Source organism: Pteropus alecto, unplaced genomic scaffold, assembly GCF_000325575.1.
Source record: "Pteropus alecto unplaced genomic scaffold, ASM32557v1 scaffold166, whole genome shotgun sequence".
NCBI lineage: Eukaryota > Metazoa > Chordata > Mammalia > Chiroptera > Pteropodidae > Pteropus > Pteropus alecto.
The window spans coordinates 16,910-26,776 of record NW_006439757.1 but is presented as its reverse complement, the minus strand read 5'-3'; the positions used below and the strand labels follow the sequence as shown (position 1 = coordinate 26,776).

Here is a 9,867-nt window from a genome sequence, read left to right as displayed (position 1 = left end):
CAGGATGGTAGAGGTGTGCAATTAGAATACAATATTCAATTTTTCTTGTATCCTAAAAGTTTGTCCTGAGTCATGCTTAAAGCTAATCTGTTCTTTTCAAACATCAAATCTAAATCTCTCTTGTCATTCTCTAAACCTGTCTTTCTTTTCTGTACACCCAATCAAAACAGACAAACTTCTATGATTCATTGTTAAACTATTAGCTTCTCTTTTAAAGAAAAGAAAAAGAAAATACCTAGCACAAAACCAAGAGCATATTCAATATAAGATCCAAATGAGTATTTTTTAAACTTTTAACCTTCTATAGGTAAACCACTTCTTACCCTATACCCAGAGATATCACTTGTTTTTCTCAGGCTTTGAAAATTTTCTATGCTAACTATCATGTAATGTAAAAGGGGGGAAATCTATACATACGTGATTAACTGAGCGATATCATGACGCTTTCGCCTTGGGAGGACACTCCCCCTCCATTGAGAAAAGTTTTCCAAGGTAAAGCTTGCATTTGGTGTTATCTTTATCTTATCTTTGTCATTCCAGATTTCCATCCCAACTAAGGCCACATGAGTATTGAGCTTTTTATAAAGCTGTCCGAAGAGAATAAATGGTAAAGCAATGACTCCTAGTGATGACATTATCATTAATATTTTCAATGGACTTTAGATTTTCAAACTTATTTATAACACCACTGTAAAAAACTTCTTTAAAAACATAGTTGTAAAATATAAGTCACCATCTCTTTTTGCAGACACTAGCCTCCCCATTCTCAGGCAAAGCAGACACCCTTAAGTAGTTCAGGTCTGTAGATATCTTTTTTTTTTTTTTTTGGAGCGAAAGTCCCATTGAAACAAATTTTTCCCGCTCGCGTCTCAAGAAAAATAATTTTCTGTTAGTAGCTCCTTACTATTATTTCATTTTAAGTATATTTACTCAAAAGCTTTGTGATGTTCTCAGAGTCATAAGATTTCAGAATTAGCAAGGTTGACCCACTGCTAGTTTGGATATTAGAAAAGAAATGTGCTGTCTGAAAAAGTCTTGCATCTGTAAGTGACAATAGAGTAAGTGGTCTTCTAATTCTTAAACCTGGAATGAATCAAACAATCCATAATGCACATAGGGTAACTTTTAGAAATAACAAGTTCAACTCATGGGACAATATGCTTACTCAAAAGACAAAAGCTTAAATAGCTACCATAGTTTATAAAATTGTACAGTGTTGGTCAAGGGTGCAAACTTCCAGTTATAAGATAAATAAATTCTGGTGATCAAATGTATAGCATGGTGATTATAGTTCATAACACTGTATTATATAATATACTGGAAAATTGCTAAAAGACTAGATCTTACGTGTTCTCACCACAAAAAAAAAAAAAAAATCTGGTAATAATGTGATGTAATGGAGGAGTTACCTAGCTGATGGTGGTAATCATTTTGCAATATATAAGTGTATCAAAACAAAACATTGAACACCTTGAATTTGTACAATGTTTGTTGTATACCAATTAAATCTTAATACAGCTTGAAAAAAAACTGCACAGTGACAGACTTTCTCATGGGGCAACTTTCTGCTGAGAAACCTGAAGACATTTTTTAAAAGTAGTTTGGAAAATAATAAAAGCATTGAGGAATGCAATGATCACCGAAAGAGACATAAAACTATAACCAGATTAAAATCCTCCCTTTTATTATTCCCTCAACTTTCTTACTCATTTCTTGCTTTATGCTACTCGCCTGACAGAACTCTAGTCCTAGTTAAAAATAACTCCCCACTATTGGTTTTCCTCCTGCCTCACTGACACTCCTTCTTGGTCTCTTTGTCAGTTTTTCCTCCATTCTAATCTCTTCTCAAAGAAGTACTTTAAAGATCTCTCTTCAGGTCTCTTTTTTACCTATCCATACCTGGTATTTTACACCAGGGTTGGCAAACTTTTTCTGTAAAAGTCTGCATGGAAAATATTTTAAGCTTTGAGGCCGTGTGGTCTCGATGGCAACTGCTCACCACCTCTGGCAATGTAGCAGGAAAGTAGCCACGGACAGTGTGTAAACAAATGAAGGCGGCTGTGTTCCGATAAAACTTTATTTTGTAAAAAAGCATGAGGCCGGATTTGGCCCACAAGCTATAGTTTGCTGACTCATGTCTTATGTCATCTATATGTAATAAGACATAGATTTATATCTTTACCCGGACCTTGTCACTGAACTGCAATCTTGTTATTCAGCATTTCCACCTGGAAATCTTTACACAAAAAAATATCTCAAAGTTAATGTGTCCAAAACAGAAATCATAATCTTTCCTCTGGGTCACCATCCCCTATTATATTTCCTTATTCCTGAAGCTGTTCAGATCAAAATACTTGATGTCACTTGACTCCTCCCTTTTTCTTATAACTTCCATCTCCCATCCATTTCATAAACCCCATTGACTCTATCCAGAAGTCGGCTATTATCAACAGATTCATTATCACTACTTTTTCTCAAACCGTCATCATCTCTTGCCTGAATTGTGGCACAATTTCCTCATCTGATCTTGTTTCTGCCCTTGCTCTCCCTGTTTATTTTCAATGTAATGGTCAAGATAATCTTTTAAGAACACACATCTGTTCTCCAGTGTCCTCCTTACTCATGAAGAATAACAAAATTCTTACACAGTCCCACCAGAGACTTCAGGTTTTGTCCACTGCTACCTGCCAAATGTCACCTAATCCCACCCTTGCCCTGGCTTACTACATTCCTGACCCAATGGCCTTCTCGCTGGTCCTCAAACAGGACATGCTGGATTCTTCCCTCGGGTCCTTTGCTCTGCTTTGAACACCCTCCTTTAGGGACAGACACTTCTCTCCCTTCAGACCTCCACTCAAATATCACCTTATTAAAGAGGCCTTTTCTGTTTAACATAGTACCCAAAATAAATCTCTCTCTCTCCCTGCTTTATTTTTCTTTATAGCACTTATCACCGTTCTATGTACTCTTTATTTGATTTATGTTTGTCTTTTTGAATAAGAATGTAAACTCCTTGAAGGAAAGACTATTTGTCAGTTTAATTCCCTACTTGATTGTTTTATTTGTACCTGGCGCAAAGTAGGTGCTCAATAAATATGTCCAGTTCTTGGGTTTCCTTAAAGGAAATCAGAGTGATCTTTGTGGAGAAGACGAGATAGGACTTTGGTCATTGAATTCGCCTTCATTTTCTTTCTATCCTTAGAGGATTTGCAGGACACCACAAAGTGACACTCCTTTCAACTAAGCAGGCTAATCATATGTTCAACTAACAAGAAACTAATGGTTAAGATTTAAATAGACGAGATACAGAAGTGATATTTTAAGAGAGTTTGGAAATTAGATGATAAAAAACAGAATCAACAATTATACAATCAAAATGGGCTTGAAATCTAAGTTCAAATCTTATCTCTAGCGTTCTCTAACTTAGTGATTTTAGGTAAGTTACTTTGCTTCTTAGAATCTAGTTTCTTAACTGTAAATTAGGGTTAATAATATATTAAAGGGATTTTTTTTTTGAGTGTTAAATGAAATAATATATAAAAAATGTCACTGTGCCAGAGCTTAGTTTATTTTGTTTATTTTTATGTTTTCCTCCTTGGATTGGCTTTCTATTGAGATAAATTTGTCAGTATTTTCTTACTGGGCTTTAGAAAAACCAAAACTGCACAAATAAAACCACACAAACAAAACCACCTTTTATACTTTCATAGACCTATGAATAGTGTGGTAAAAAAGTCTCTCTTATGTATCATTAATATTTAAGTAGTAAAAGTCGTGGTTACCCTTTGAGAGTCAGTCAACAGTTTTAGTCTTAAGAGCAATTAATGACTTTCCTTCGCTGCTTCATGAGCATTCATAGAAACACCAATGACAACTAGCAAACTGTTAAAATTACATTTAATAAAATATATCATACCATGTTGACATAATTGGCCATCTCAAACATTCTCTTTCTTATTTCCTCTGTATCTTGATTGTATTTTTTAAACTAAAAAACAAACAAGACAAAATATGAACACTGATAAAAATGAACATAATAGGAAGGCAGAAAAAGCAACTTCAGGGTCTGGCCTGGTTAGAACTTTAATGGGAGACCACTTAGGAAGGTGCTGTAGGTATAAAAAATAAAAAATAAGGGATTGTAAGCCGACAAGGTCCTTGCAATCTGTGAAGTCCATCAAGCGTTGCCTCACCTAAAAATTTTTTTAAAAATTTAAACAAAAGGCAACTTCAGTTTATTTTACCTATCAGTGGTTATAATTCATTATCGGTTATAAAAGTTAACACTTAGAAGTTAGAAACAAAGTGCTTCCTATTTCTCTAGCTGAATTAAAATGCTTTAGAAGTAGAAATGATGTTTGTCTCCTGAAGTACTAACTCAGTGTAATGCTCTAAAAATTTATTCCAAATGTATTTTCAGTAAAACATCATGATTTCCTAAGCCATGTAGAATTGGTGCAAGAAATAGCTTTTTTATTTAAAAATACATAAGCCGCAAATAAACAATATAATGAGAGGCCAATGCTTTAGGGCCTCAACTAATTAACTTGCTCATATTATCATAGCACAGAATTTTTTCTTTGGAAATTACGATGTAGACCTCATGTTTAGAATATTCAACAGGTGAAAATGCATTCTCATAAAAGAAGATAAACAATGAATATTAGCAAAAAATTGCCTTTTTCAAAAGTTTCCATTCATTAGCCTTTTATATTTACCACTCTCTGATGAGCATAAATTCTAATTTACCAATGATTTAACTACTTAACAGAAGACAAAATGACAAAGGAATTTATGGAAAAACTAAGTTGGTACTCTTAAGACAACAAGAAAGGAGCGTAATAGTGCAAAGAATTCAGTTTATGCATATCGTATCAGCTGCATATCCCTGAGAAAGAGAAGTCATATCAGTCTAATTATATGTTAAATTTCCTAGATTCAGAACAATTTGTAAAAAAGAATAGCTCATGTTCATGATTTTTCTAAACTAATCCACATATTTAATATCTCACATAATAAATTTAGGTAGAAGGGGATTTTAAAAGACATATTTATCTGATATAATTACCTCACCATTATCCAGGACCAAATAATATTCTATATATTTCTTATGTTCCCAAACCTTCCGATCTTTCGATTTCTGTAATAAATATTAAAAGAGAAATTACTAAGACAACATCTCTCTCTACAAAGTCATTCTTTTATTTGAAATGTGTTATTTTATGAGATTGGTTGATATCTGGGAATAAAGAAAGACAATATTACATTTTAACCCTAATTAGCCAGAATTATCTACAGACAAGTTTCAGAATATCAGAGCTAGAAGAGACATCAGTGATATTCTACTCTGACCCCTTTATTTCACCAAAGAGTTTAAATGATTACACAACTAATTAGAAGGCATGCTGGAATTAAAACCCAAATCTTCAGATTTTTTGAACAGTGGACTTTTTCCACTATTCTGAAATGAAATTGACCAACTTTGACTTCGGTATCTTTCTAATGTTTTGTTTGTTTAGTATATAGCTTTTTATTCCTAGCTCAGTGAATACCTATTACTCCTTTACCAATGGTGCAATGCCCGGAGCCATCATGAAACCTAATCTATTCTTTTCTTCTCAGACAGAACTAGATCTCTTTCTCACATTCCAAGCTTTCCTATTTTCTGTTTTTTTCTCTCCACAAAACAAAACAAAACAAAATAACAACAACAAAAGAACATGTTTCATAGTAGATTGTCCTATCCAAAAATAGCAGACATACTATTTGTACTAAATAATAAACTATTAAAGTTTATTAGGTTGCATTTCTAGAAGTGCTTGTCTTTTAACAGGTAAATAAGGTTCTATTAACAAGAACAGATTACTGAAGGTAGACTTTAAGTATTATCTAATGAGGTATGTACTTACCTTCCACTTTCTGTGAGAGCAACATACTTATTAGCCCTTACTATGCACCAACTGTGTTCTGGACACTAAGGATACAGTAGTGAAAAGTTCCATATGCTTAAAATGCTCACAGCAGACAAATAAACATAGATATATCAGATAGGAATTAGTGCTATGTAGAGTATCAAATGGAATGATGTGATATTGAGTGACGAGGTAGTCATTTTAGAATAGATGCTTAGAAAAAGCTTTAAAGAATTGGCCCTGAAGCTGACATATTAATGAAAAGGAGAAGCCAGGCAAGGGAAGATAACTTGGAAGACAATTGCAGCAGAAGAAAAAATAAAAGAAAAAAAAAAGTGAAAGGACTCTAAGGTGAATCGATATTGGCATGTTTAAAGCACAGAGAAAGTTCGGATTTGTCAGAACGTAATGGGGAGGTCATTGATGGGAACTGATTAGAGAGGTAGGTGGGACCCTAATCATACAGGGTTTGCAACTCATGGACTGTTCTTTTAGATTTTGTACTAAATGTAATGAGAAACTATTTGAGGATTTTAAACAGAAAAGCGACATGATATGACTTAGAATAAAAGAATCACTTCAGCTATTGTGTGGAGAGTGGATTCTACTGAGGCAGGAATGAGAGTGAGAAAGTCAGGTAGAGGCTGCTGCTGCGATTACTGTGGTAGTTGGAAAGCGGGAACAAAATGAAATATCAGAACTACATGAAGGCATTTGCTGACAAATACCAGATAAAGAGAAATAAAGAAAAGAGGAACCAAGGATAATTTCTATATTTGGGCCTGAGAAATAATGAATGGTGGTACCATCAATTGAGTTAGAGGAGAATGAGGGAGAAGCACGTTTTGTTTAGGGCTTAGAAATCGGTAGTTCTATTTTGACCACATTAAGTTTGTGATATTAGACATTCAAATGACGCATGAAGTAGAGTAGTTAATTATAACAGTCTGGCCTTTAGAGGAGATTTCAAAATTGGAGATATACATTTGATGGTAATTAGTGCAGAGTTCTTATTTAAACAGAGCATATAGCATAGGATGAGATTACCTGGGAAGAATATGTAGATAAAGCAAAGAATGGGACCCAGGATGGAGCTTTGTGAGGGTCTCTAATATTTAGTAGCCAATTAGAGGAGGGATAATAGTGAGAGGTGCTAAGAAGGAGTAGCACCAGTGAGGTAGGGGGAAAAACAAAACAATAGGATGTCATGGAAACACAGCTATTTGCACGTGGTTTGCAAGAAATTTAGACAGAAGCAAGAGGTCTGTACCAGCTAAAACAGGAGATTGACATTTATGGAATTAAATAGCTATAAGTGGTGATTCTGGGTTCTTAGATGTTATATGGCTGGTAGAATTAATGCTCACAGCAAATAGAACCCAACAGAGATTTTATTTTATCCAGACCAATTCTGCCCAGTGCTTATAGATTCTGAGGACATTTAGAAAAGATGATTCTTCTGTGACTGGAAACTGAATTTCACATATGAAAGAGTATTCGAAGTTCCTGTGGACAGAGCCTATATTAATTTCTCTTACTGCTACATCCCCAGCACCTACGGTAGTGCTTGAAGATTTGCTGAATGAGTTCATTCACGAAGACAGCAAGATATTATATCTCAAAGTGATAATAATATTGTACACCTTTTTGAATGTTGTAGTATTGGTAAAGTTGCCTGCTCCCGGAGGGCAAACTTTATACTTCTTTTTAGCCCTTGCACGTTATTTTTAATAATAGCTGATCCATAAGTGCTTATTAAATAAATCAATGTATGACAATGTTTTAATGTCTCTATAGCTTACTAGTTTCAACAATGACTGTAAAGTTTCATTCAGTTGCAGCTGCTAAGACTGGAACCCAAGTCAGCCAGGACAGAATACGTGGGAATGTTGCAAATAAAAAATAAAGGTAAACATACAACCAGACTGGTGGCAGGTGGGGCTATATTCTGCCGAGATCCATGTGGCCATGATATGTCATCCATCCCACAGGTGCTGTCACTCTTCTTTTCTTCAAGATCGTGCTTGAAGAGTGCATGTTCCTGTTCATCCTGATATGTGGGGCTTAAAGGTTTAATGAAGTACTTTTCATCTCCCTGACTGAAGTAGCCCCTGAAAAACATGAGAATCCAGGCTTCTTAAAAAATATTCCTGCATGCAAGTGCTACAGACAGAGATTCTAAAAAGTTACCAGTACCAAAACATTCCAAGCTCATGGCAGTAGAATATAGTACATTATAGCTGAAGATCTCCTTGGAGAAAACCTAAACTTATTTTCTCTATGAGGAAATAAGACTCCTTGGGGAGAAGCAACAATTGCAATGTTATATAGCTACTGTAGGTCAGGGCTGGCACTAGAATGAAATTTCATGAATCTGCACTGTTCTTCCAATCCCTATGTCTTGTTTGCTCTAAAGGTGCACTGAAAATGAAAGAGATTTTGGAGGAAAAGGTTAAAATTCTGGGTCGATGATTTATTAGCTGTGATTCCATGGGAAATTACTTAAACTCACATAGCCTCAGTTTCTCCAACTATAAACTGAGAATAATAATACCAACATAATAGGATGGTTATAAAATTGAAGGAGATAATATGTAAAGCATGTGATCAATAAATAATACCAATTTTACCTCACTTCTCTCTACTGAAGCATTTTGTTAAGATTCATTCAACCAATATTCAGACAGCACCCATTATTCATTAGGCATTGGACTAAAGGCCAATAGTAAAAAAGAGTCATGATCTCTCCTCTCACAGAGTTTACAATCAAATAAGAAAGATAGATGTGGATTAAATTATCACGTTAGATCCACAAATATGTATAATTATATGACATATAATTATATACATAGAATTAGAATACAAGAATAGACTCAAAGAGATAAGTTGGGTGGTTTATTGCAATGGTCTGCATGATGATCACGGTAGTTTGAATTAGGATATGGCAGTAGAGAGAAAATGTAGTGGATAATCTCAGGAAATATTTAAAACATATAATCAATAAGGCTTGATAATAGATTGAAAATGGGTAGTTGGGAGGTAACAAGTCAAGAAAACTAGGTTTCTGGATTGAGCAAGTAGTTGGTTGGTTATACCATTCGCTGAGATAGAAAACTAGAAAAATATCAGATTTTGGAGAGAATTATTGGCTTGATTAGGAGTATATTAAGATTCAGATTTCATTAAGACATCCAGATAAAAAGGAGTTATGGAGATATGTAAGAGGAAATTTGGCAATCAAGGATAGGTATAAGAAGATATCTTACTATGGACAGATACTTGGGAGTCCTTAACACACACACACACACACACACACACACACACAATGGACATCACAGGTGTGGATGGACAAGCTAGAGATTTTAGAGTGAAGAGAGAAGGTGGAGAGGGGCTGCCATTCCCCAAATATTCTAACTTTAAAACTGGGACTCAAAACCTATAGTTTGAAAACAAGCAAGCAAACAACAAAAGCAACTCTGCGAGCAATTCAGATGTGCAGTTTTTAAACTACTATCAACAGAAACCATGTTTCCTTCAAATTTCAAAATTTTTGAGCACTTAGAATTCATACTCAACTATGATATAAGTAATTATATGTGATATTCTTCAGGTTTATTAAAACACACACACGCACACCATCATCACAGGCACATACAAAGCATTCATGAAGTCTTACCTTAGACCCCTACATGTGCTGATGCTAGCTTCAGAAACTTTTTCATTAATGATGTGTCCTTGGTAATAACAGTCATCCTAAAGAAAAGAGAAAAGGGGTTTTAGGAAAGTGTGTATGTTTTTTAGACCTATTGCTAAATTTAAATTTGAAATCTTGAGATAGGATCTATAATATTTTTAAATCATTTTATGCTGAAGAACAGCCAACTTAGAGATATAAAAAATATTTAAGTTTTATGTTTAAAACTTTTATAATATAGATATTGATCTCAAATGTTTA

General features: G+C 34.4%; 1 protein-coding gene across 1 annotated transcript in view; it reads right to left on the bottom strand.

The window, feature by feature from the left end:
• ADAM28 (ADAM metallopeptidase domain 28) overlaps nucleotides 1–9,867 on the bottom strand; it is a 40,835-nt gene that overhangs the window by 27,545 nt on the left and 3,423 nt on the right. The window contains exons 2-6 of the mRNA XM_025050385.1: nucleotides 9,589–9,665; nucleotides 7,831–8,023; nucleotides 5,069–5,140; nucleotides 3,917–3,988; nucleotides 418–587 (exon numbers count right to left, since the gene is read on the bottom strand). Of these exons, the coding sequence (XP_024906153.1) occupies nucleotides 418–587; nucleotides 3,917–3,988; nucleotides 5,069–5,140; nucleotides 7,831–8,023; nucleotides 9,589–9,665 (584 nt within the window). The remainder of the gene's footprint in view (nucleotides 1–417; nucleotides 588–3,916; nucleotides 3,989–5,068; nucleotides 5,141–7,830; nucleotides 8,024–9,588; nucleotides 9,666–9,867) is intronic.